Raw genomic sequence first — 27,886 nt, 5'->3', positions numbered from 1 at the left:
GAGAAGGCTGCCCCTGTCGAGGGGGGCGAGTCCGGCTTGGGCCGTGGCCCCGCCCACCGAGGGGTGTGGCCTCTGAGCAGGAGGGTCTGGAGGGGAGGGGGAGGAGGTGCGGGGGAGCGAGCAAGTAGTTTGTCCTCAGCTGCAGAGAGGTAAGCACAGCCGGATTCCCCCGGGCGCTCCCAAGGATCTCCAGATCCCCCTTTCCTTTAATCGCCAGTGACCCAGCTTTATTCATAACTATATGACTCTTTTCATTCCATGCTGTATCTAGCTCTTCTTGCTCCCCCCGATTCCCAATGGGAACCGGACTGCATGCTTTACACACACACACACACACACACACACACACACACACACACACACACAATTCCTGCGACAGTTACTTCTCCCTTCCTTCCTTCTCTCTCGCCCTCCCTATCCTTGCACAGCCCTCGCTCAATACCTCTGAGGAACAAATCTTTTACCTCTGCTCCCACAGGCCTGCGATCCCAAATCTAATAGGCTCTCCTTTCCCCCACCCTGTTCCTAGCAAGATTCTTAAAGGATCGCTACGTTCCTTCTTATATTCTAGTCTTTTCCGCGCTTCCCGGAAGGATCCCAAGCCTGCTGTCCAGAGTCTCTTGCAGAGTAAGCGAGGCCTGCACTCCGCCTTCTCTTCGCATAGGTTTCCTTCTAGCTATTGCTTAGGAGGAAAAACCGGGACTCCTGTTCCTTCCTACTTAGATACAGAAGATTTCTATGCCCTCTTCTTTTCAAGCTTCTCTAAAATGCACCCATCCGTCCTGCCAGCTCTTAAATGTTGCAGTCGGAAAGCTCCCGGCAGACCTCCCATCTTACCCTTTCCCCTCCTTCAGCTGTTGCTGTTACTCAAGACTAAATGCAAGCCTTCGAAAAGATCAAGGGGTGGTGGTAGTGGTAGTGGAGAGGTGGCAGGGACTTGGACTCCTGGGTTCTTTAGAAGCAAAACGGGGGTGGGGGGCAAACGTAAGGGAGGTTTTCCATCACAGAGACAAAACTTGGTTTATAATGGTTTAGAGAAGGTGGGCTGGGAGCCAGGACTCCCAAGTAGTCTGAGGAGGAAAAAAGGAGGGTTGAAAGGATTCCTACATTGTAGGGGCTTGGACTAGATTGCCCCAACTCTACAATTCTAGGATCTGAGGAGGAAAGAGTCTTTATTTAAGCACATTGAGAGAACTGGATGCTTAGAATTCAGGGAACCATGAAATTCTCACCAGTTACGGAGACCCTTCCAGGCATGATAGAATAGTAGAACAATAGATACAATAATAGATAATAGAACATGACCTTCTTTTTCTGATTCCTCCAGGTTAGACCTAGACCTCCCCCGAAACCCCTTGTCCTCACTTTCAACCTCTGGGGCACCATGCCACTTGCCCGCAGCCTCTCAGTGACCTCCCTGACAGGATTGGAGGACTGGGATGATGAACTCGACCTAGAAAATGCCATCCTTTTTGAGGTGGCTTGGGAAGTGGCCAATAAAGGTAAGATGTAATCTCTTTTCAGGCTTCTTTTTTTAAGGAAAATGGTGATGTTTGATGGGCTCGAGCAGGTTGGCAAGTGGAAACCAGAATGCCTGAGGTTCTTTTCCTTGGTGGGGGTGTTGCAGAATTGGGACTAGTGGGTGAGCATAAGGAGGGACTGGGAACACGCCTTGCTGAGATATTTGTAAGCAAAGTAATGTTGAGTCCTGAAAGCCAGTAGCCTACACCAGTTGGACTACAACTCTCATCACCCCTAGCTAGTAGGACCAGTGGTCAGGGATGATGGGAACTGTAGTCTCAAAACAGCTGGAGATCCACGTTTGGGAAAGCCTGGCCTAGACGTTAAAGCAGGAGTAGCAGGCTTCCAGTCCTCTAGACGTTGTTGGACTACATTTCCCACCATCCCTGGCAATTAGCCATGCTGGCCAGGGATGATGGGAGTTGCAGTCCAGCAATATCATTCTAGAGGGCCATTGGTTCCCCATCCCTGCTGGAAAGGGTAAAGGTATCCTTCCCACAGCCTGATGTCCTCTAGATGTTGTCGGATCTGAGTTCCCATCACCCCAGACCATTTACTTTGTTGATGGGAGCTGGAGCCAAAACATCTGGAGGGCACGTGTCGGAGGAAAGGAAGCTGAAAGTCAGGGATCCTCTTTTCTCTGGGGTTCCCCTTCCTCCTATAATGGACCTCTGTGGTCTCTTCCTTGCAATCAACAGGTCTGGGAAGTAGCTTAGGCCTTATTCCTCCTATGACTTTGCATGGCACCTCCTAGCTATAAAGCCTCCCCTTTTATGTTAATGCAACTTGGGTTGATGGGCAGCTGTAGGGCCCCATTATTCTGAGTGTTCCCAGTGCAGTCAGCTGTCAGAATGTAGAATGATCACCCAGTGTGCCCTCTGGCTGAATCAGTTGCCATGTGTCTTGCTTCAGAAGTCCTGGTGCTCTTTTGTCAGGCTATAAAGTGATTAACATGGGGTGCAATGATGTTGAAAGGATGCAGCTGTGGAGCTGCTTGGACAAGGGGCAGTGGGCTTCGATGGAGACTCCTTTCGATCCTGGACACTTGCCAGCGCCGTCACTATCCCGGAGGACCTGTTCCCATGTGCGCTGTTAAGGACATGACCCTTTGGGAGGTTAAAGTTCTCCTGGCTTCTTCCCCAGAGTTTGAGCACGTGCCTTGCATGCCCCAGCTATATTACCAACACAGAAAGGTTACACTCAACCTCCCCACGTTCACGCGCACACATACATAGGTTACACTCAACATACACACACACAACCCCACACACCGTTCTGTTGCATAAGGAACCTCTTGAAATGTCAGACAGTCCTTGAAGTTGCTGCGTCCTTGTATAAATAGGAAACTGTTTAGAAGCAGGAGGGTGGCTGCTTCTGAATGTCAGGTTGGCAGAACCTTCCCTATCCAGTGTCATGATTCAGCCACCTCACCTGGAATCATGCTGCCTAGGAACAAAAACTTGACTTCAGTTTGAAGCAAAATCAAGCTGCTAGTCCTCATGGGATTATAAACACGTAAAGCAACATTTGCTCAAAGCATGGTAGCTATTAAGAGCCTGTTGCAACTTCTGTTTGTTGGGGAATTGAACTTCTTTATCATGTACTTCCTTTCTCCGCCTGCCCCTGTCACATTAACATAGCCTGTTCTCTCTTTCCTCTGTGTGTCTTTGGTTTTAATGGTTACATATCAGGAAACGGCAGTAATGTTTCTTTAATATGTGTGTTGCTACTGAAGGTACACTATTCATTTCTTCCCTTCTGTAGTCTCAGTTCCTTTCCCATTTAAAGAAACCTCAGCATCCCAGGTCTTGTACCTGAAGATGGTATATTCAAGAAGGGGGTGTTTTAGATGACTTTCTGGGAAACTTCCATTGGATATAGAATTTGGAAGCCTATCTTCTGATGGTGGGTGGGTTGCCAAGAAAATGTTACAGTTGTGCTCTAGCATCAGTCCCGGCTCCACATTGTCTTTTGGACACCATTCAAGATGCTAGTTTTAACTTGCAAAGCCTGCTGTTTTTCTTAGGACATTCAGTGGAAGATGCTCTCCATTGTGACTATTAGATCACGCATGAGCCATGTCACCAATGCAGCAGAGCCAGGCGACAAAGGCACGTGGTGGCTAATGATGGATCCTGAGCAATTCTGGAATTTCTTTGTTTAGGACAGGCTTTTGACACACTGGGCCAAGGAGGCTGAAGCAGTTTGAATGGCTTTTTATGTACTGTTTTACATAACTGCATTTTGCCTTAACTGTTTTGTTGGTGTGTTGTTGTTTTTAAACAGTTGCTTCCACCAAGATCCTTGGGGATCTGAGAGGAGGCAGGTCTTAGAAACTGAAATCTGCCAAAGACTGCAGTCCTACACATGTGTAACCCGAGCATAAGTTGCACAGAATACAGTGGGACTTGCTTTCAGGCGTAGTGTTGCACTGTGGTTTTGTAAAACATAGTTGGAATTTGTGTCTGAATGTATCCTATGAAATCCTATGAAATGTGTGCATGTGTCTCTTCCTATATGCATAAAATGGTAATGCTGTTGTCATGTAGGCAGCCTTGACAACTCCTGTCTGGTGAATAGCAGGCAGCCAAGCAAGCAAGTGTGGGGGTGATAGGTGGGTGGGGTGGGGTGGGGGGAGGGGAGGCACCATCAGAGGCACAATGAAGTTTGCTAAATCTGTGTGAAGCACCTCCCCCTCCCCATTAAGCACACTTTCGCATAGCTGTTTAGCAAGCTGCTCTATGAGGTGGGGTAGGAGGGGAGGGACAAGCTGTGGGGCAGGATAAGTGAGGGACTGGGGTGAGATATAAAGGGAAGGGGTTGTTGTTCTGGGTGTAGGGGAATGGTATTGGGAAGTGGAATGAGCAGGGGTGGCAGACCCTAGTTAATATATACATATTTATGTCCTAGTACACTCTGAAATACAGCAATTGTACCGCATAAGATCGCAACTTGGAGTTACTAGGAAGCAGTGTGCCAGAAGAATATTGGAGCAAATCAGCTCCTGAAAGTCTGGCAGGTGTATCAATATTAAGTACTTCTTCCATTATCTCAAAGTAGGGCTTGCGTATATTTGTGGAGTGATGAATACAGAACACAGTGCCTTGGCTTCATGGTCATGGGGATGAATGAAACTGGGGTTGTTCAAGGCACATAAGCACCAGAGCTGTCAATGTCTAGTAGTTGTGATGGAGGCAATGCTCTGCCTCTTCTAAATACCAGTTTCTGGAAACCACAGGAAGGGAGAGCGTTCTTGTGCTCAGTCTCTGCTTGCAAGATTCCCATGGTCAACCAGTTGGGCCACTGAACAGAATGCAGGACTCAATTGGCCAGTGGCCTGATCCAGCAGGCTCTTCTTGTGTTTAGGGCACCTGGGTTGTCCAGGTAGTGGATGGGATGACATTGGTCAGCATTGTCCTTCAAGGCCCTCAAACTGCAGCCATCCAGCTGAGGTCTTGCCTGAGGCCAAATTGAGCAGCAGTGCACCTACAAATTCCATGTGAGATGCCTGCATTTATCCAGCCCCAAAATGGCGCTTGCTCCTTATAGAAGTGATGCCCCAGGCCCTTGTATCCTGCAGTGCTAATTTCCTGGCCAAGCCTTTTCACCTACATTATTCATGTAGGTGGTTTTCCTCCCTTCTTTTCGATTTACTAGCTTGGAAGGGGATGCAGTGAGCCAAGATGAGATGCACATTTGACAGAGGCAGCCAGGACCATAGGTAGGCGAAGTGGCTTGCAAGTGATGGCAGAGTTTGTGCTCTTTCCAGGAAGAGAACTGGCGCCTAACTGGTTATAAGAGAACAATTAGTGCCAGGAATCTTGGAGCAAGTGGCCTCCTTAATTCTCTCGGGTCTGCAGAGTCAGAGCGAAGTACTTTGGGGCAACTCCAAACTGAAAGATCTAAAGTTTTGATCTGTGCATCTCCTGGGCTGCTGGGGTGGAGCTTGCATCATTCCAGTTTTCCTTCGCAAATCCCAGAACCCCAAAAGCCTTGGTGAGCAGACGCAAGGGTATCTCAAAGCTTCCTTTTTGTATGTGTTCTTCAGTTATAATGTTGAAGCAGGAACCCATTCAGAAGAGGTGTGCATCGTGTAGCTGCTTGTTCACCACCCCTGAGTGAATTCTGCCTCAGACATTTCTATGGAAGTGTAGCAATACCCTACTGCAGGAATGGGGAACCTGTGCCCTTGAGATGCTGTTGGACTCCTGTTCCCATCAGCCCCAGCCAGCACGGCCACAGCTTGGGGATTATGGAAGATGTAGTCCAACAACATCTGAATAGCCATAGGATTCCCATCCCTACCCTAATATCTGTACCTAAACATAAGTAGATGTAACTGAAACAGTTGTATATTCCTAACCTACTTACTTCTGCTTATGGCACTGTTTAAGTAAGTGCATCTCTGTGGCATCCACAAATTCATGTTCCCCGCCATGATTTATCCTTTCTCAGTGATGATTTGGAGTCAAACGTGAGCTACTGAGAACCATTCTGCTTGACCTGCAATTCACATGTGGAAATTGTTGTGCTGTGCCACAGACATCCATTGGGAGCATGCACAAGCCAACCTCCCCATAATGTTTCTGACTTAATGTTGGAATGCTTCCATTTCTGATTAAGGATCTAGCGAAAGCAGGCTGTTGCATTGCACAAGAGCTTTTCCTATCGAAGGGAAATAGTGTTAGTAGGTTACTGTATAAAGCACTGAAATAGGTTCACTGAGGAACATCCAAGCAGTACAACCACAGGAGTACAGGAAGAACTCTAAAGATCTAATCTAATCTAAAGACCTGCCTGGTCCAGCACCCTACTTCCTGCAGTAGCCAGGCAGGTGTTTCTGGGAATGCTTGCAAGAGCCTGAAAAAATGCCCCTCCCTCCTTTTTGTCCCCCATTGTGGAATGAATGTGCAAACTGGATATAGCCATCGTGACTAATTGCCACGAATAGACCTATCCTCCATGAACTGCTTAGCCTGAAGAAGAGATGATTAAGAAACGATACGATAGCCATTTTCAAATATTTGAAGTGCTGTTACATAGATGATGGAGCAAATCTGTTGCTTGGGTGGGTGGGAACGAAACTAACATTCAAATTACAAGAAAGGGGATTTCAAGTAAACATTTATCAGGAACTTCCCGATGGCACAGCTTTTCAGCAGTTCAGAAGCTGCTGCTGGAGAACTCTCCTTCACTAGAGGTTTTTAAGCAGAGGTTGAAGCCAAGCAGGGATACTGAAGCAGTGGATTTTCTGCATTGGCAGGGGGTTAAACTAGGTGACCTTTGAGATCCTACTCAACTCTGAATCTATGAACTTCTCTGTCCATCCTTGAAAGCCACCAGCCATCCCTACATCATGTCTTAGCGAATCCCGTAACTTTACATTGTGTGAAGAAGCGCTTCCTTTCAGCCTCCTGAATCTACCACTGATAATTTTCACATTCAGCATCCTGTGGTCACAAGCCAACCCAATGCCAGGACCCCTGAAAGTGGACGAAACTCCCTCTTTGTGCTTGTACGCATTGATGTCTGGGAGCGAGTGGGTACCAGCCTACAGGGGGTCAACTAATGCCACCCCTTCTCTCCCTTCAGTTGGTGGGATCTACACGGTTATCCAGACCAAAGCCAAGATTACACTGGATGAGTGGGGAGAGAATTACTTCCTGATTGGGCCTTACCTGGAGCTGAATGTCCGCACACAGGTAGAGCTCATAGAGCCGCCCAACCCTGCCATCCGCCGCACCATTGACTCCATGAATGCAAAAGGATGCAAGGTAAGAAACGGGGGGAGGCCAAATTGGGGTCCGCAGAGGCCAAATTCTTGCAGCAGCACCTCACCTTCCTTTGAGGCAGAGACTGCAGCTCAGTGGTAGAGCACATGCTGTGCATGCAGATGGTGCCAGGTTAATCTCTAATTAAAAGAATCAGGCAGCAGGTGTCGGGACAGACATCTTCCTGAGACCCTGAAGAGCTGGTCAGAGTAGCAGATACTGGGCTAGATGAACGAGAGGTTTGACCTGGTATAAAGCATCTTCCTTTCTTCCTAACAGAGGGGGTGTCATGTGACTGTGACTGTCATGTGACTTTCAGTACTGTGCCTTTTCAGACCGCAGATGGGAGCCAACAAGACAGAATTGCTCCCCCACAGAAAAAAATAACATTCCTACATATAGGAAGCCGGCATGCCTAGGATACATCCAGTTTAATTTTGCAGGAGTTATTTTAAAAAACAACAACCCGATGAAGCACACGTTCTTGTGAGTCCCTTTCTCAGTCTGAAGTGGTACAGTCTAGAACCTGCTCTGCCACCATTGTTTGTGGTTAATGTCTCTCTATATGAGGTTCCCTGGTCTAAAATAAAGGTCTTTTCATTTCCTCTTATTGCATCCTTATTCCTCTTTTTCTTCATTTGGAGTGTATTGCCTGTCGCACCCCCACCCCGCATTCTGGTGGCAGAGAGGGCCATTTCACACCCCTAAGTGCAAGACACTTATTTTAAAATACAGTGGTACCTCTAGTTGCGGACTTAATCAATTTCGGGGTGCCATTTGCACCCCATAAAATCCGCAACTACAGTGCCTCTTCCGTGCAGTAAACACTTCTGGGTTTGCCGCATTCGTAAGCTGAAAGTTCGTAACAAGAGTGGAACACAACTAGAGGTACCACTGTAAATAAAAGCAGAACCCTTCAGGGTGCTGAATTTTGCACCCAGTACGAAGCTCTTTATTTTATCTACACTTGGGCAGAATTGTGGAATCCAAGCAGTCCAAATAGCTATCAGTTGGGGTCTCGTTTGCCTCTCTGGGTCGTGCCTGAATCTAACATTATAATGCAGAAATCTCTAGCACAAGTTTTAAGTGATTTTATCCTTAAAATTACCGGTACAGTTTTTATCACACCAGGGGTCAAATTTGATAGGACAGCTGGGCTATAACACAGAGAAATATACTCTTTGTGTTCATCCCCCAAACACTGTGGAGCTGCTTTGCGCTCTCATTGCACATTCCTTGTGGCAGCTGCTGCTGGCATTGACGGCTGTCCACAAAACTGGGAGGACCCCCATAGTAAGCAGTGCAATTGATTCAGGACAGACAAAAGAGAAGTCCTCCTTCAATTAGCACGCAATTAACCAGTGGAATTATCTGCTGCAAGATGCGATGGAAGATCCTGGCTTGGGTAGTTTTAGGTAAATCTAAGGAGGAGGAGAGACCACTAAGCCACAACAACTAAATGAGACCTGTCTTTTTAGAGATCTTGCAGGGCAGAAAGGTCTGTTGCTGCCTTGCATGTGAGCCTACTTGAAGCATCTAAATGGTCACTCACTGCAGATAACGGGCTGCCTTGGTCTGATCTGTTTACATTACAACTCTTAGCTTTGGAGGTGCTGTCGCATAGACACCATTCTTGGCAACTTCCATACGGTGGATGTAACATGCCTGCTTCTGGGGAGGGCAGTGCAGGTATTTAAAATGTTTTGTTAAGCCGAAGTCCAGAAGTGAAAGATCAGGAGAAATAATTAAGCTGCTTTCATCAAGGTTTGTGGGTTTATTTTAGCCCCCAGCTGGCAGTCCTGTTCACTACTGCCCACTCTTACCTCAGCTCCCACTTAAGAAGTGCCCAGCCTTTGCCTGCAGGAGTTGTCTACTAGCTGGGCAACTCCCTTTCCTTCTCCCCCTCTCTCCCCTTGCCCCTGCTTTGAACTGTTTTGGTGGCATGCCGGGCCCTTCCTCACTCTCTGGCGACTCTGATATTGGATGCTGTTTCTCAGTCTACAGGAGACAGTCTCAAGTCACTTTTCACATCCTGAGGGTCCTTTAAGCATATTGTGTCTTATTCTTGTAGCCTTGGGGCCAGGGGCAGAAAGTGGCCTCCAGGCCGCCTCTTCCTTCGCACACCTTATGAGCTTCGTACCCTCCTGGAATGCGACTTTGAGCTCTGCTAATGCTTCTTGCTTCCCTGGATGGAGGAGAGAGAGGGGTTTCTGAGTGTGTGTGGAAACTAGCCTAGTGTACAAAGCTGAAACTTGATTGCTCCTCTCACTTTTGCTTCAGGCCCAGCCCACTGCTGCATGTGCCCCCCCCCCCGAAGGAAATGTGGCCTTTGGGCTGACAAAGATTCCCCACCCTGTCATAGGACTTAATTTCTAGGCCAGTCCTTCTCCCCATAGTTATGCTACTTTTAAAAAAACCAGGTAGGATAGGAGCTTGATTCTCAAACTGCCTACCTGACTGGTGATATCACTACCATCTTTTACGTATTTGTGATTAACTGAAAAATTGGAATTCTAAAGACGTTTAATTTTTTTTAAAAGCAGGAATACTAAACTGTAGTCATGGTGGCTGGGGGTGTTCTGTACTGTGGTTTGGCCAGACCTGGAATGAAGTTTGTATTTATATATATGACGCCTGTTTGACTGGCTTGCCCCAGCCATTCTGGGCAGCTCCCAACAAAATATTAAAAGCACAACACAACATCAACCATTAAAAACTGTCCTGAACAAGACTGCCTTCAGATGTCTTCTAAAAGTCAAGTACAGTGGTACCTCGGTTTACGAACTTAATCCGTTCCGGAAGTCTGTTCTTACAGCAAATCCATTCTTAAACCGAGGCGCGCTTTCCCTAATGAGGCCTCCCGCCACTGGTGCCCTTCCACCGTTCGGTTTCCATTTGTAGACCGAGGTAGTTTGCAAATACCTCGGAGGAGAGAAGTAGTTCTGGCTCTTTCAGGCCTTTCAAGTTTCTAAGCTCTTATCTGCTGAAAACCTTGCTCTGACAGAACAATCAGTTTGATCAGAACAATCAGCGTTTAATTCTTCCCCATAAGATCCTGTTCAGCACCATCTGCTTTTCTCCAAACACAGCTGGGTTCATGCAAATGGTTTCAAAAAATATAAGAAAGCAACTAATAGAAGTAATTATTATTCTTTGTAGCTAACCACCCCACCCCATCCCTGACCACGAAGGCAGCTGGGCATTTCTGTCCAGGCAGTTTATTTTGAGCAACTCTGAGAAGAACAACACCAGGCAGGCGAGACCTTTCACAAAATGGAGATTGGGGGGGGGGGGTGTAATATGAACCGCAGGCTAAAATTAGACATGCACATACACAACACACTCTGCCTCGTGAAGCCGGTTGAGAGGGACCAATGACACTGAGGCCCACTGAGTTCAAGATGGAGGGGATGGAGGGGCAGAGGGAAGGAACTGGTGGGAAGAGCAATCTGGGTTAAAAATGGAAGCCTAAGCTCCTAGGTTCTTCCACAAAGGAAGGCAAGAGTTTGGAGGCTGCTCACCAGGGTTGACAGGCTATAAGGCCTGTGTTGCAAAGCTGCTTGGCAGAACAGACAGGAGGTGTATAAGTTCTTTCAAATAGATATATACAGTGGTACCTCTGGTTACATACTTAATTCGTTCTGGAGGTCCGTTCTTAAGCTGAAACTGTTCTTAACCTGAAGCACCACTTTAGCTAATGGGGCCTCCCACTGGCGCCGCACTGCCGGAGCAGTTCTTATCCTGAAGCAACGTTCTTAACCCGAGATACTATTTCTGAGTTAGCGGAGTCTGTAACCTGAAGCGTATGTAACCCGAGGTACCACTGTAGTTTGGCCATAGAAGATGATGGTTACTCTTGTGCAGAGGGCTGATGGGAGTTGTAGTCCAAGACTGTCTCTTGTGCAATTCTGTGAAGAATTTGATGGCCTAGTATAGAGTTTGGGCCTCCAAGCATTTTAACTTCCTTGTAAAAATCTGAAGCAAGTTTCTAGGCCTGGTGACAAGGAAAGGAAAGGTTTTAACATGTTATAGGCATCATCTGCTGAAGCTCAGAAATATATGGTGGAGTTCTGAGTGCCATCCGCCTGCCCAGTGCAAATCATTTTCTTTCTGCATAATTCTAATTCCCTGCCCACTTCTCTCTCTCCTTCTCTCCTCAGCCCTTTTAAAATAGGTTGTTCCTTGAAATCTTCCATCCCAAAATCTGTGTGCACGCACAAATATTCAAGATTTTGCTTCAAACAATACTATGCTTAGGCTCTAAAAATCTTCATTAGCCTGAAGCCCAGCGTTTTGAATTGGAGCTTTCGAACTGGGAACAAAGCTGAAATATTTCAAGTTTGCATGTTGAAATTCAAAACCCATGCTGCAATGGTTGCATTTTACTGAGGGGAACTTGACAAGATAATGGGGAGGAGTCGCATTTTACTGTTTGTAAGTTGGTACCTACCTGCAATCGGCTAACCTGCTGCTCATATAACACCTGTCCAGGTTTATTTTGGCCGCTGGCTGATTGAGGGAGGTCCGTACGTTATCCTCATTGATATTGGGGCAACTGCCTGGAGCTTGGACCGCTGGAAGACAGAGCTCTGGGAAAGCTGCTCCATCGGGATTCCCTGGTACGACCGAGAGGCCAACGACGCCGTGCTCTTTGGCTTCCTCACAGCCTGGTTTATAGGGGAGGTAAGAAAATGCGCTTCTTCCACATCATATCCGCTCCCTCCCTTTCCCTTCTCTTCTTTTCTCTGGAGATGGAGGACTTACTGCCCTGCCAGATGTTGTTGGACTCCAACTCCCATTAGCTGCAGCTCACACGGCCAGTGGCCAGGGATAACGGGGAGATGTGGTCCCAACAACATCCTCAGCGCACACACAGGCCTTTCTCTCTGTCCTTGCCTTTTTCTACAGTTTGCTGCACAATGTGAGGAGAAGCCTTTCATCATCGGCCATTTCCACGAATGGTTGTCTGGAGTCGGTCTCTTCCTCTGCCGAATCCGGAAGCTCCCGGTGGCTACCATCTTCACCACGCACGCCACCTTGCTTGGCCGATACCTGTGTGCGGGCAGCGTGGACTTCTACAACAACCTGCAGAAAGTGAGTCTTGTGGAGGCCAGGAAGGAAAGGCGATTGAGGCAGGGAGCTGTGGGGTTCGGAGGGGGTGATGCTGGAACCTCTGGCTTGCTGTTTTCTTCTTCTGCAAACCCCAGGCTGTCATCGTAAGGCTCCTGGTCTGCTCTTAAATAGCCCAGGATTCAAGAATCTTCCCCCGTGAACCCCTACTAGGTTCCTGGTCTGCCCCAGAAATTCCCTGCTTCCTTACTCAAAAGTCACAAAATCCAGCTCTCATAATCTCACTCTCTTCTCAGAGGCCCATCATCCCCAAGTCCTTTCCAGGCAGTGTCCTAGTCAGGAAAAAAATGTGCAGTCATCGCACAAAATCCAGACACTGTTCCTCAAGGCAAGGTCTGAGGAGATCACGTTTTCTCCACCACTCAAAACAGCAACGTTTTCACTGCCAGGAAAACATGATTCTGCACTTTCTAATACTTCTCATATTGTGGGTGCTGTGGGGAATTTGTTTTCCTTGAGCACTTTCTGCCCTCTTCCATTCCTAAGGCGTGGCTGTTATGTACTGAAGTTCTCACCCTGGGCCAGCAGGGGGATACTGTAGATAGTTTTCACTCAGGTCCACATATGCAAATAAAAGATTGAAAGTGACGTTCAGTGATTGGATAGTTACAGAAAATGGTTACTGTTGCGTTCTAGTTGAGCTCTATATAAGCAGGCTGGCTGAACCCTTCAGTTCAGTTCTGTTCTGGCCTGTGAATAAACAAGAGCTGTTTGAAGAATCGCTGTGTCGTCTGATATGTTCACCCACAACTTAACAGTCGCAATACTAGGTCCTATGGTTTTGGTTCAGTTTTGTTGTATCTCCTTCCTCTTTAGTTTAATGTGGACAAGGAGGCTGGGGACCGGCAGATCTACCACCGATACTGCATGGAGAGGGCTGCTGTCCACTGCACCCACGTCTTCACCACTGTCTCCCAGATCACAGCCGTGGAAGCTGAACACCTGTTAAAGCGGAAGCCTGGTGAGTGGCATTAGGCAGGGGTCCTCAGTTTTCAAAACTTATTATTATTATATCGCCCTTCATCTGAAGACCTCAGGGCGGTTTACACAATAAAAATACAGGATACAAGCACAAATTAAATAGTTAAAACAAAGCAGGTGACATGCAACCAATAGGGCAACCCCTCAACCCCTTTTTTTAAGCTCAGTTAAAAATTGAGAGGGGTTGGGGTTTTTTTGGCAGGCACTGGTGTGTGTGTCTCTGGTCTGAGGATGCCATGGTAACCAAAGGGGGTTGTGTAAGCACTGATTGGCTGCACGCTCTTCCTTTTCCAGAGCTGTAAATCACCTTTTCAGAAAGTGCAGATTTAAAAATAAAAATAAACAGCATGGAACAAACCTGAAACATTGTCTTGTTGCTGTGACTCTTGTTTTTTTTTTTACGTCTCTAGGTAGCTTTTGAGTGTTTGTCAGGTTACTGATGATCTTTAAGAGAAAAGAAATAAAATTCTGCTTCTACCTTTTCTCTGCTCTGTTCTCCACTCCCAACATATCCAGATATCGTGACTCCCAACGGACTGAATGTCAAGAAATTCTCTGCCATGCATGAATTCCAGAACCTCCATGCCCAGAGCAAAGCTCGTATCCAGGAGTTCGTCCGGGGACACTTCTACGGGTGAGTCTTTGTGGGCCCACTGTGAGGCCTGGCTTTGCTTTGCCTTCTCAGTGCCTTGTCAGTCAGTTCAGTTGCCCGAGGAAGGTGAGTTTCTCTGGACAGGAAGAGGAAGGAGGTAGTGGCGATCAATCTAGGGAGAATGCAGTTTTGTTGAAATATCAAAGGTTTTTACGGGGGGGGGGGGGAGCTGTAAATTTCTCTTTGCCTCATTTACCCCATAATCCTTGTTATACAGTACAGTGGTACCTCGGGTTACAGATGCTTCAGGTTACAGACTCTGCTAACCCAGAAATAGTACCTCAGGTTAAGAACTTTGCTTCAGGATAAGAACAGAAATCGTGCTCCAGCGGCGCAACAGCAGCAGGAGGCCCCATTAGCTAAAGTGCTGCTTCAGGTTAAGAACAGTTTCAGGTTAAGTACGGACCTCCGGAACGAATTAAGTACTTAACCCGAGGTACCACTGTAATTCACATTCAGAGAGGCAGGAAGTGGAATTAGATGGCTCTTCCTTTTTTTCAAAAAAGGGGGGGGCAAGTGCTCTCTCAGAAGTTGCATTGGTGGCCTAAAAATATACAACTTTTTTTTTTTAAGTATACCCCGCATTTCACCATGTGTCTCTAAATGGCATACAAAAAAAAAAAAGAGTACAGTATGCAAAATTTTAAACAAAGATGAAAACTTCAGAGAGCAGAACAACATTCATGGTGCAAAGGCCTCCTGGAATAAGACAGTTTTAACCAGGTGCCTGAAACATAGCAGAGGCAGTGCCTGCCTGATTCCTAATGGGGAGGAAATTCCACAGAGTTGGGCCTGCTACATCGAGAGAAACCTCCACTGATTCCCCCCGCCAAAAAATCTTGCTTTGTTCTTACCTGCCTTCTCAGTTATTACATCCTTGGGCACTTTCGTCTTCTTCCTTCCTTCCTTTTCTCCTTCACCTCCCCCTCCCTTTTTTCTTTCTTCCTTTTCTAAATTACATTGTAAGCCTGAAAGTAGAGCTTCCATTGATAGTTTTGTGATTTTGATCATTTGAATGGTGTCTAGTTTCCTAAAGTAATAATAATAATAATAAATGATAACAAAGGCAATAATAATAAATAATACACCTTGGCTGAGTTCCAAAGAGCTACTAAGGCTCATGTAAAGGTCTTCTACTAGTTTTGTGTTTGCATATGTGTGTGTACTTTTCTCTCATTCAGCAGCTGACCTGTGCCCCTAAACACACATACACTTGGAAGCTTCTCTCATTTTAAAAGCAGTTCCCCCTGCTGGAGGGTGAGGAGTGGCTGTTGTTTAAAGGATGCAGGTACTAAGAAGGAAGTCCTATTGAACCTACTGGGGCTTGCCTTTGTGTAAACCTGCCTAGGTTTTTCTCCCTCTCTTAAAATGCCCAGGGCCATCCAGTGAAATTGCTGAGTGGTGGACAATAACAGAAAGCATTTCTTCACGAAGTGCCTTCTTATTCTCTAGGCACCTGGACTTCAACCTCGACAAGACAATTTTTTTCTTCATTGCCGGACGCTACGAATATTCCAACAAAGGGGCTGACATTTTCTTGGAAGCTTTGGCCCGACTCAACTACCTGCTGAGGGTAAGCAGAGAAACAGGGACTGAGGTGGGCAATCCAGTAGGACGAGGTGGAGGGAGGGATGTGGCTTATAGGATTTGGGCCTAGCTATTACATTAGGATTACATTAGGATATTGGGACGCGGGTGGCGCTGTGGGTAAAAGCCTCATCGCCTAGGGCTTGCCGATCGAAAGGTCGGCGGTTCGAATCCCCGCGGCGGGGTGCGCTCCCGTTGTTCGGTCCCAGCGCCTGCCAACCTAGCAGTTCGAAAGCACTCCTGGGTGCAAGTAGATAAATAGGTACCGCTTACTAGCGGGAAGGTAAACGGCGTTTCCGTGTGCGGCTCTGGCTCGCCAGAGCAGGTTCGTCACGCTGACCACGTGACCCGGAAGTGTCTCCGGACAGCGCTGGCCCCCGGCCTCTTGAGTGAGATGGGCGCACAACCCCAGAGTCTGTCAAGACTGGCCCGTATGGGCAGGGGTACCTTTACCTTTATTACATTAGTAACTGCTGGCCTTCAGCATCATTGACAGCAAATACAAACCATTGTTTTGTTTTGTTTCTAAATTTCTACCCCACCCTTCATTGCAAAAGGCAGCAAACATCGAAAAGTGAAAACGATACAATTTAAAACAAAATAAATACTTAAAGCATATAAAAACTACCAAAAACATGAAAAACAATAACATGCCCTTACAGTTGCCAGGAACAGTATCTCTCAACCTGTTTTTTTCAGTTTCTCTTGAATGCTTTTGAATTTCTCCTGAAAACCAGTAATGATCAAGACAGATGCACCTCACTAGAGAGAGCATTCCATAAGCAGGGAACCTCCACCTCTTAGAAGACCCAGTCAAGGGTCAGTGTCAACCAGGCAGCAGTCAGAGGCAGCACTTCCCCAAGTTATGACCTCTGACAGGCCTGCCTTGAATGGAACCAAGCACTTTGAGGGGAAACTATGATCCCAGAATGGCGTGGGGTGTGTGTACAAACAGGGAGAACAGAAGAGGAGTGTGCACTTGTGTTGGTGTGCCTGCTTTTGAGAATTCTGGGAAGAAAAGTCAACCTTCTGGAATTCCTTTCCATGTTCACAATTGTTGTGGAGATGGGAGGCAGGGCTTTTTTCCCAGCCGGATCTTGCTGGAACTCTGTTCCAGCACCTCTCAGGTGGGCGCCATTGCCATTAATAAGAGAACAAGGGAGGCGTTTGTGGTGAGTTCCGGCACCTCTTTTTCTAGAAAAATAGCACTGATGGGAGGTAATGGCATATGTGAGAGAAGCAGGTGATACAGCTTGTCCCCCTGTGTGGTGAAAGCAGGAAGAGCAAGTCGTGGGTGACCTACCCCATTCGCCTTCTCTCCTCACAGGTCAACGGCAGCCAGACCACAGTGGTGGCCTTCTTCATCATGCCAGCCCGGACCAACAACTTCAATGTTGAGACTCTCAAAGGCCAGGCGGTCCGTAAGCAGCTGTGGTGAGTTCCCTTTGCACAGGACACCCAGAGGCTCCCTGAGGGGATCAAGAGCCAAAGTACCTGTAACATCCCCTGCTCCAGAAGCCGCTAGGCCTCTCTCTCCCTTTCCAAGAGGTAGAAGAGCCAGTGTGGCGTAGTGGTTAGTGCTCGCCTAGGACTGGAGGGACCCAGGTTCAAATCCCCACACAGTCATAAAGCTCACTGGCTGGTCTTGGGCCAGTCACTCAGGAGGGCTGCCAGGTTTGAGGGGGCTCTGGGCAAAATGTCTTCTGGGCCTCCACCACCACATGCACACCATGCCGCTTCAGGCTCCCTCAGCCTGATGCCTCCTCCATTGCTGTGCTCCACTTTGTTCCCTCAGCTTACCAGGTGACATCAGGAAGATGTCTTCCCCCATCTAAATATTCACTGCAGAGATTTAGTGCCCACAAGCTCTGCTGTAAATGATAAAAATTGTGGCGGCAAAAAAGGGCATTGCCGTGACGGATGTGTGTCCTAGTATGCTCCTTATGAGTGCCTGGCACCAGGCCTGCTTACTGCTGTGCTGCAGTTATATTCCCCAGTCCCGTCTTAATGGTGCTGATGATCACTGTTTCTCTCAGTCTAACCTGCCGCACAGGGTTGTTGTAAGTATGAATGAGGGAGAATCATGGAGGCTGCATGGAGCGCCTCAGGGGGAAGGCAGAATTATCAAATACTAGAATAAATAAAAATATTGAAATCCACCTTTCTTCTCCAGTCTGCTAGCCTTCACTGGCAAACTCGAGGGGGATCCATTAGCCCCAGTGCTCTCCCTGTGTTTACCTCGTGGTCCTGATTTCTGATTCAGAAGCCTTCAGGAATCCTGCCCTAAGTTCATTATTTTTCTCACTCTCTCCCTTTTGTTTTAAATCTAGGGACACAGCCAATGCGGTTAAGGAGAAGTTTGGCAAGAAGCTTTACGAATCGCTGCTTGTGTAAGTGGGTCTCCTGTGAGAAGGCAAGAGGGAGGTGGGGAAGGGGCTCAAGCCCCGAGAATGGGCTGGGTTGCCATGGCTGCAGTGGATGAGGTCTCGGGGTCTCCTCCCCACACTGTTCTTTGCCTTCTGCTTTTGGGAAACCTTGATTCTGACGTAGACAAATAATATGGGGAGGTAGAGTTCCTCTCTCCTTTATCCATTCCCATCAAGCTCTTCCTTACCTGTTCTTCTGCCTCAGGGGGAATCTTCCTGACATGAACAAAATGCTGGACAAAGAAGATTTCACTATGATGAAGAGAGCCATCTTTGCTACCCAGGTAATAGGGAATTTTCAGAAAAGAATAAGAAATTAGGCCATCATGTGCGGAGGGGAGAGGAGAAGGAGCCAGAGGAGTTAGAGCAGAGGATTCTAGGAAACCTGGCCCCTTAGTTATTTGAGTTAAAATGTTAGCTGAGCTGGATGGTGGTGATTGGATCAGCATTCCTGAATTCACTGAGAGATTTCAGCGGTAAAGGTAAAGGGACCCCTGACCATTAGGTCCAGTCGTGACCGACTCTGGGGTTGCAGCGCTCATCCCGCTTTATTGGCCGAGGGAGCCGGCGTACAGCTTTCAGGTCATGTGGCCAGCATGCCTAAGCCGCTTCTAGCGAACCGGAGCAGCGCACGGAAACGATGTTTTCCTTCCTGCTGGAGCGGTACCTATTTATCTACTTGCACTTTGACGTTGGCAGGAGCAGGGACTGAGCAACGGGAGCTCACCCTGTCGTGGGGATTCAAACCGCCAACCTTCTGATCGGCAAGTCCTAGGCTCTGTGGTTTAACCCACAGCACCACCTGTGTCCCATTTCAGTTGTAGCCCAAAACGTTAAGAGGACACCAGGCTGGAAAGATCATGAGGAATATCTTAGCCAAGCTATATCTTTTTTTGCTGTTGTTGTTAAGGTTTTTATGGTTTTGAATGACATCTATTAATGCGTCTGGGCTTTTCCCCCCCGCTCCCCAACCAGCGCCATTCTTTCCCCCCAGTCTGCACCCACAACATGCTGGATGATTCCACCGACCCCATCCTCAACACCATCCGACGCATCGGCCTTTTCAACAGCAGCGCTGACCGCGTCAAAGTAAGTGGCAGGAGGCTGACTACCTGCGATAGTTTGCCAAGAGTTGAGGCGCTTGGCTGCCTTACAGAAGGAATAAACCTGGTTTCACCACAGTGAGGGTCATCAGAAGCTTCAGTCTATAAAGTCTGTGAAGTTGGGAAGATGAAGAAAGTTCTTCCACCACCTGCCGAGTGTCAGATTTCCCCAAATCGAACATGAATTCTTTTTTGTGTTGATGGTGGGGATTATTTTATTCTGCTGCTGTGGCTTTCCTCTAGGCCTGGCTGCTTAATGGTGGCCCCTGAGGAGCTGACCTCGCATCCCCTGTAAGGGCCCGGCCTTGTTTGTGAGTTAGAATTCCATCCCTGGAATATATATGAACAGTTTTGTCTGCAGGGACAGGATGTTGGGCAACTGAACTGCCAGCCACTGTGTCTTATCTCTTCCTAGGTCATCTTCCATCCCGAATTCCTGTCTTCCACTAGTCCTCTCCTTCCTGTTGATTATGAAGAGTTTGTTAGAGGCTGCCATTTGGGGGTCTTCCCTTCTTACTACGAGCCGTGGGGCTACACGCCAGGTAGGCTTCTTTGGGAGGGGGGCAATTGGGAGAGTAAAGAAACCCTAATGGTGCAAGGATGGAACTCGAGTTCTGTGGTCAAAACCTGATACTGCAAATATGGATTACCTTTGAGGGGGGCGCTCTGCACAGTTGCAAACAGCTTGTCCTCATTGCTCTGAAGTGCTTCATCTTGGCACTTATTTTTTTATTGCAACGAACAGTTTCACAACCAGGAAGATAGATAATCAAAGGGCAGGGGGAGGAGCAAGCATGCCGAGGAACAGGTTTGTGTATAACTTGCCGTTCTTCCATGGTGAAACTCAAGGCCACGTCTATGAGGTTACCAGGCAGCCTCCCGTTCACGTGTTGACTGCAGCCAGATCTTCATGGAGTTAAACAAATGTGTCTGTTTTGCTGAACTTATTCTGCTTCTGCTTGTCCTGAAGAGACGCAGAGAACCATGCAGAGCAGTGAAGCCTCAGTCCTTCTGAAATAATGCCAGGCATTTCCTTTAAAAAACAGGAAAAAGCAAAGCGGAGTTTCTCTTTATTCTGAATTCTGCACCTTAAGACCCATTTCTGCACATGTTCCCTTTGCAGCAGTAGATGGATGTGGCAAACCAGAACTTTTGTTTCTATCATGTGCTGAGCCTAAAAGGTAAAACCATTAGAAGGTGCATTACAGTGAGTTAGACTAGTAGCCCATCTAGCCCAGTTTAGCCAACACTGATCGGCAGCAGCTTTCCAAGGTGCCCTTTGTGGAGATCCCAGAGTCTGAAGCTTGGGCCTTTTTTGCATTCATAGTAGATGCACTACCACTGAGCTACGACCTTTCCCCCAACATGAAAACTTAAGAGGACTATAACTGTTTTAAGTGTTTGGTTTATTGTATTTGCAGTGCCCGATGTTTTTATGGTTATTGTTGCTTTTCTTTTTGCTCCCTTTGTGAATGATGCCATGGCCTTTGGCTAGTGCAATAAAGTTTATGATGATGATGGTGATGTTTTAAGTGAGAGAAGTGCAGCTTTTTCTGCAAGCCTGAAACCAGATCTTGTGGACAATTCTGAAGAGAAACCCCTTCGGGCTCGCTGCCACCATCTTCAGCTTGTTAATGTTACCATAGGAAGAAGCACATTGGAGTTTTGCTGGTTGGGTTGGCTGACCACTTTCTTGAGCAGGTCCCAAAGACTTTTAAACCCCAACATATCTCTCTCTCTCTCTCTCTTCCCAGCTGAATGCACTGTCATGGGCATCCCCAGCATCTCCACCAACCTCTCCGGCTTTGGCTGCTTCATGGAGGAACATATAGCGGATCCATCTGCCTATGGTTGGTGTTATGAGCTGTGAACCATCACATTTGGGCGCTCTTAGACAGACAGGGTAGTATGGTGGCCCTATGGGCCAAACCTCACCTAGATACAAACACCAGAAAGCCTCACTGACTTATCTGGGAATGTGATTTTAATGTTTCCAAGACAGACAGACAGACAGATAGATGATAGATAGATTTTGTGTATGTGTGTGTGTGTTACAAGGAGCTCAGGGCAGCATGCAAGGTTCCCCATGCACAAACTTAGACCTTATCATTGCAACAACCCTGTGAGGCAGGCTAAGCCGAGAAAGAACAAATAGCCCACTTCACAGCTAATTGTGGATTTGAACATGGGTCTCCCAGTCCCAACCACTAACTCTACCCAATACTACACCAAACTGGTTGTCCCTGTCTGACACTCAGATTTTACCTGAAATGCATACACTGCATATTTCTTCCACATGGGAGTAGACAGGAAGGATGGCACCAATTCATGTGGTTGAGAAGAGAACCAGAAAAGGCTCATGTGTCAGAACCTCTCTCAAATCATGCTATGGGGGTTGGAGGGGCTGCCCCTTCCTTGTCCACATTAGACACAGCCATTAAGTCACTCTACTCTGACTGCTCCTTCAATGGGTTTGAGCCACGAGAAGCCTGGGTTTTCTGAAAAGGAAAGAAAAAGTAACTACTGGGTTTTTTGGGGAAGACTTTTGACTCTGGATTCTAAAAACATATTTTAAGAAAAAATGAGGATTCAGCCAGACTGAGCGAAGGGTTGAGGGAACTGAGAGTTCTTTGGCCTTGAGAAAGGAAATTCAGGGGGACCCAACGCATTAGAGCAAAGGATGCTGGGAGCCCATGACCCATGGCGTCTCAGGCTGAGGGATAGTAGACCAAAGCTTCACACATCATTTGGGCTCCAGCAATATAGACTGATCACAAATTGCCAGTGCTGGGCAAATAGGGCAGAGTACCACAGAGACGGCTGTGGGGCAGGAAAGTGCAGATTTGTATTGTGTTTGTGTGCTTCAAATGATGACCATCCATTTGGGAACAGGAAGTTCAGGCCTGTGCTTCAGTTTCATCCATTCTTAGCTCTGCATATTGGATCAGTGGCGTAGCGCGGGTTGTCAGCACCCGGGGCAAGGCAAGTAATTTGTGCCCCCTAACCCGTGGATTTGCGCCCCCTAACCCGTGGATTTGCGCCCCCTAACCCGTGGATTTGCGCCCCCTAACCCCCAGATGTTGCGCCCGGTGCGGCTGGGCCCCCCTGCACCCCCCACACTACGCCACTGTATTGGATTAGAGTGACGTGTGTCCTTTAACCCTTTCTGAATCTACCAGGGATCTACATCCTTGACCGGCGTTTCCGGGCCTTGGACGAGTCGTGCACGCAGTTGACCTCTTTCCTCTACAGCTTCTGTCAGCAGACGCGGCGGCAACGCATCATCCAGCGAAACCGCACAGAGCGGCTCTCCGACCTCTTAGACTGGAAATACCTGGGCAGGGTGAGCTTCCCCTGCAGCAGCGGGAGGGTGGACATACCGGGAATGTTGGGAGAGCCAGGGCAGATAAAGGAAAAAGCACTTCTTCCTGCAGCATATTGTTAAACTTTGGAACTCCCTCCCACAAGAGGAGTGATGGCCACCAACTCAGGTGGCTTCGAAAGAGGGTTGGACAGATTCAGGAAGGACAAGCCTTCTAGCCACAATGCCTTTGTTCTTCCTCAATGGTCAGAGACATTATACCTCTGAATACTGGGAATCGCAGGTGGGCAGAGGGCTGCTGTGCCCAAGCCTCACCTCTAGGCTTTCCACAGGCATCTGGTTGGCCACTGTGAGAACAGGATGCTGGACAAGATGGGTCATTGGCCCGATCTAGCAGACTCTTCTTACATTCATGTGTTGTTGTATCTCACCCCACTGTGGCGATCTCTCTTTCCTGCTCTTCCCTGGCGGTTCGTCAGCCTCCTTCAGTTCTCCACATGCTGCAGCTCACCTCTTTGCCACCAGAGGGTGCTCATTCCAAAGTTCAGCTCTGGCCATGTTTCCCAAAAGCCTCTGCTGAAACTTAACCCAGCCATCATTATTGTGTTTTTTAACTTGCCTTCTGTGGCGCTGGCTGGAAGGGAAGACAAAAGCGAGAAAGGGTCAGGAGTGTTAACTTCTGCTGAGTACCAGACGTGGAACAGCCCAGGGCTGTGTGGCGTAAGGGCCTTAGACTGCCTCTGTGTCTTTCTCTTGCCACTGAGTCCCAACAACTGTGTCCTGGACATCTGGAGATAGGATGAAGAATGCCTGAGCCTCCAAACCTCCCACTTTATAAATGGCTTCCAGATGAGTGTTTCTGAGGCCTAGTTCTCACAGAGGTGGTTAAGCCCTGTGCCTGGTATTTTGAGCTGGCGGTGGGGGCTCTTGCAGTCCACCGTACAAAAATATCTCCACATACAGAAAATGAGTGCAGACGACTCTCAACTTAATGCAAGGGTTACGTTCCAGGAATCACGTGTAATGCCAAAGTGGCGCATATTGTGTGCTCAGTGGCAGTTGGGATTGCCAAAGTCATTTTCCCTGGAACTCCTCTTCCTTTCCCTTTTTTTAAAAAAATTGTTTGCCAAGTGCGTAGAGCTGAACGCACAGAAGTTAAATGTGTGTACGTTACAAGTTTCTTGCGTATGATTTCAGCTTGGGTGTCAGTGGAAGAAAGTAAGTTGCAAGGGAGTATAATAAGGGAGCCTCTCTAATGTCCCTTTCCCCCCTGTCTCCTTCCTCCCTTTGCAGTACTACATGTATGCCCGCCACATGGCACTAGCAAAGGCATTCCCTGACAACTTCACCTACGAGCCGCATGAACCAACAGCGGTAAGGCACCATGTGGCCAAGGAGAGGGGTGGGGGAACATAAGTCTGATTTATTGGGGGTTCTTTACCGCAGGAGGGGCAGGTACCACTTACCTAGTGCACAGGGCCATAGTTCAGCGGTAGGCTTGTATGCAGGGCTTTTTTCGCAGCCAGAATTCAGTTCTAGCACCTCTCAGGTGAGCACCATTGCCATTATAAGAGAACAAGGGAGGCGTTCGTGGCAAGTTCCAGCACTTCTTTTTCCAGAAAAATAGCCCTGCTTTGTATGTATGTACAAGGTCTGGAAACCACAGGAGGGGAGTGCATGTCTCCGAGCACAATTCAAAGTGTTGGTGCTGACCTTTAAAGCCCTAAACGGCCTCAGTCCAGTACACCTGAAGGAGTGTCTCCACCCCCATCATTAAGACTGACCCTGAGATCCAGTGCCGAGGGCCTTCTGGTTGTTCCCTTGCTGTGAGAAGCCAAGTTACAGGGAACCAGGCAGAGGGCCTTCTCGGTAGTGGCGCCCACCCTGTGGAACGCCCTCCCTTCAGATGTGAAGGAAATAAGCAGCTATCTTATCTTTAAAAGACATCCGAAGGCAGCCCTGTTTTTAATATTTAATGCTGTATTGTTTTAACACTCGATTGGGAGCCGCCCAGAGTGGCTGGGGAAACTCAGCCAGATGGACGGGGTGTAAATAATAAATTATTTTTATTATCTAAGCTTGAATCCTGCTTGCGGGTTTCCCCAAAAGCATTTGGTTGGCCCCTCTGAGAACAGGATGCTGGCCTAGATGGGCCACTGGCCGGATCCAGCAGGGCTCTTATGTCCAGTAATAAGTAATTTGGGTACCAGGTTTGGATTATTTTAGTAATGATAATAATATGGATGTCATCTGTGTGCACAGCACTTGAGGGCAGGCTCCTTCAAAGAGCAGGCCGCCTAATACTTCTCAGTGGGAAGAAATATTCATTTAGGTTACTTAGGCAGAGCTGTGACAGGGCAGACTTCCCCACACCGGTCCCCTCCTGGTGGTTTGGACAAGACGCCCCAGGCAGTGCAGCCAATGGTGAGGGGAGTTGTGGCCCAGCGACACCAGAAGCCACCAGGCTGAGGTAGTCTGAGGCAGGGCAAATTAACTAGAAAATTGTGCCAAAGGCTTAATGGAAAACGTGGGTGTTGAGGCAGGGTTCAAGGCATTGCAGTCAGTGAGGGAGCTGGGGTGGAGTCACGTGATTCATTCTCTCTTGTGCACTTTCTCATGCCTCGTTTCTGTTTCGTTCCCCCCCCCCTGCAGGCTGAGGGCTTCCGCTACCCCCGCCCGGCCTCGGTGCCGCCATCCCCCTCCGTCTCCCGCCACTCCAGCCCCCACCACAGCGAGACAGAAGAGGACGACGAGCGCTACGACGAGGACGAAGAGGCGGAGAAGGACCGGCAGAACATCAAGTCCCAGGCGCTGATGGGCAGTGTCCCCGAATGGCGCAAGCGCTCCAAGAAGGGCTCCAGCGAAGCGAGCGTCTCCTCCACCGCCAGCACCCCAACCCCCAGCAGCCCCAGCGACCTCAGCAGCCCCACCAACTCCCTGAGCGAGGAGAGGAATTAGCTGGGGTGAGGGAGAGAGAGGGGGCCGGTTGCGCCCCGGCTCGCCCTCCCGCTCCTTTCCACACCTTGCCCCCCCACCCCCATAGGTCAGCTGTTCTCTGGTGCTGGATTCTGAAGCCGTCCTGGAGTGCAGTAGGGTTCTAGCATGTTCCGGAACTGAGGAGGGTCTCGGGGCTGGCGCGTTTCTAACGCCAATCTGTGTAAGGCTGTCTGCTCTGGATTGCGTCGTTGTGGAAGTTGCCGGGAGGCGGTGGCGCCCGTGCTGTGGAACGGGCAAGGAAATGGCTGCTCTAGACCACGAGGTGCATCGTTCCTGCTTGACCTAGAATGTGAGGCGGCATGTCCCCCCACCCCACAAGCGTGCCGCCAACTTTTTGGAAGGAGCTGTCATGTTGCTCGTGAGGGTCCTTCTGTGCTTGGGGGAGAGCTGCCCCTGGGGCACAGGAGGGGTTGTTGTGGTTTTTGGTGCCCATGGCTAAACCAGTGACTGGATAGGTGCGGGGTCTAGAGATGTAGCAGCGTTGCCCCTAGATGTGCCACTGACTCGGAAGAACTGCAGCCTTTTTTAAAAATCGAATGTTCGAGGACATAGTCTTGTAAGTTCCTGATCCTTTTTATAATAGTTGGTTGGGTGCGGTGTGTGTGTGTGACTAGCAAAGTTCTGGAACTTTAACTTGAGGAGGCCAGAAGCATTTTAAAAGCCATTGGCCCACTCTGCTCGAGAGTGCTGCTTATCAGGAGAGAGGCGGGCTTTCCCACTACAATGCATTTTGAATAAATGGGGTGTGTATCTTACCTGCCTTCTGGTTTTGTTTTCCCCAAGGAATTTGTGAAGCCCTTGAAAAGGAAGGCCCTAGTATGTGAGAGGCAGGAATTCTGGACCTTTTGGGAAACGAAGCTGTCGGGAGAGATCCTAAAGGATGGTGCAGTCCACTTGTTGTGGGATGTGTCTGGCTCCGGGGGTATTATTGCCTTCGTTTCTAGAGTGATCAAGGGAGAGGAGTAGGTGCCCAGCATTCTAGGGTGGAAGAAACTCATCTTGTGGCTCTGCTCTGGAGTGTAATAGGAGAACTGACCAGAGGTTCCTTCCCAGGGCGGCTGAAAGGGACGTTTTCTTTCTGAAGCCATATTCATAGCCTAGGAACTGTTTCTCCTAGTGGACACTCAACATTCTGGGACAATTATAAGTGCAATATTATTCATTCTGTGTGATTTTTTTTTTTTAAGTACCACGTTGACCTTAGTGAGGGCGAAGGGCACAGCAGGTGAGCCAACTGCCTGCTTACAAAGGATGGTGTAATAAGGTATATGAGAATAGTCTTACATTTCTCTTGCTTCAGGAATGCAGTCTTAAAGCCATCGCCCCTTCTGTAGAGGATGCCTGGCATACACCCTTGTAGAAGGGCAAGCAGTTCTGAGTGGCAATTGTTGCTAGGGGAAGGTTTAGAAGGTTGCGCACTGTGAAACATGCATGTTCTTTAATGGCCCTAAGAGCCCCAGCGTGAGAGGCTCTGAGAAGATAGGCAAGCCGCTGGCATCGTAGGGTGCGCTTCCGTTGAAGCCCCCAGCTGCTCTTCATAGGGTGGACCCCCCCCCCATGGCTGTCATATTGGGGTTCTTGGAAGACAGGACATAGCTGTTGAGATCAGAGCGTGCTATGACATTCTGGGCCGCTGTGTTGCAAACTCTGAGCCTGGGGTGGCAGTGATGATGCAAGAGGGCTGCATGTCCCAAGCAGGTTCCCGATTTGTTCAGAGCAGCAGAGGGAATGCTTCTGAAAGGGTGTAAGACATTTAACTGTAGTTGGCATGGGGGTATTCTGTCCAGCACAAGAGAGACTACCTCGTGGGTACAGCAAAATGCCAACACACACAAGAGTCACTTCAGTTCTGCATCTGCTGCCAACTTTGGCAACAAGGAAGGAAAATCACTTTTTAAAAAACCTGACTCTTTCCCTGTGGCCTAGGTAATTTATATCCCCCTCGGATTGTGCCTCCTGTTCCTATGGACTGCCTGACCTCCTATCATGAGCCAGTTCTCCCCTTCTCACCAACTCTACTTATTGAGGACTCCCTTTAGTTGAAGGTCCCTCATGAGCCAACACCCTTTTATCCAGTCTCTTCCACCCCCACCCCCCGAAGAAAACCCTAGAGATTTTATTTATAGTTGTTGAAATATGCTTGAGGTTTTTGTTTTTGGTCTCTTGTCTCTCCCCCTCCCCCTCCCCTCGGTGTGGAGAATCAATTCTGAAGAACAAAAGCTGCTTGCGAGACACAACTCAAATATTTAAAGAATAAATTTTGCTTTGAAAAAGTGTGTTCCAGTACTGTGGCTATGAAAGTGAAATGGGAAAAGGGGTCTTTTCTTCAGAAGGAAAAGCACCTTTTGGAGGTGGGTGGTGCTCCAGAGTTCAGTGGGAAGAGGAGGAGCACGTGG

General features: G+C 48.3%; 1 protein-coding gene across 1 annotated transcript; it reads left to right on the top strand.

The window, feature by feature from the left end:
• On the top strand, window positions 1–27,766 carry GYS1 (glycogen synthase 1). The gene is made up of 17 exons (XM_028703198.2): window positions 1–149; window positions 1,328–1,502; window positions 7,114–7,295; window positions 11,784–11,975; window positions 12,201–12,386; window positions 13,239–13,383; window positions 13,920–14,037; window positions 15,508–15,628; window positions 16,970–17,076; window positions 17,973–18,032; window positions 18,274–18,352; window positions 19,044–19,157; window positions 19,587–19,713; window positions 20,926–21,021; window positions 22,351–22,514; window positions 23,787–23,867; window positions 25,146–27,766. The coding sequence occupies exons 2-17, from the start codon at window positions 1,385–1,387 to the stop codon at window positions 25,449–25,451; spliced, it is 2,196 nt and encodes a 731-aa protein (XP_028559031.1). The 5' UTR covers window positions 1–149; window positions 1,328–1,384; the 3' UTR covers window positions 25,452–27,766.
• The last annotated feature ends 120 nt before the right edge of the window (window positions 27,767–27,886 follow it).

Source organism: Podarcis muralis, chromosome 13, assembly GCF_964188315.1.
Source record: "Podarcis muralis chromosome 13, rPodMur119.hap1.1, whole genome shotgun sequence".
NCBI lineage: Eukaryota > Metazoa > Chordata > Lepidosauria > Squamata > Lacertidae > Podarcis > Podarcis muralis.
This window is presented reverse-complemented; position numbering and strand designations above follow the sequence as displayed.

Bases quoted from the DNA above. Each gene is read 5' to 3' on its own strand.
- GYS1 (XM_028703198.2), top strand. From the start codon at position 1,385: ATGCCACTTGCCCGCAGCCTCTCAGTGACCTCCCTGACAGGATTGGAG. The intron at 11,976-12,200 runs GTAAGAAAATGC...CTTTTTCTACAG, and splicing joins CAGCCTGGTTTATAGGGGAG to TTTGCTGCACAATGTGAGGA. The intron at 14,038-15,507 runs GTGAGTCTTTGT...CTTATTCTCTAG, and splicing joins GTCCGGGGACACTTCTACGG to GCACCTGGACTTCAACCTCG.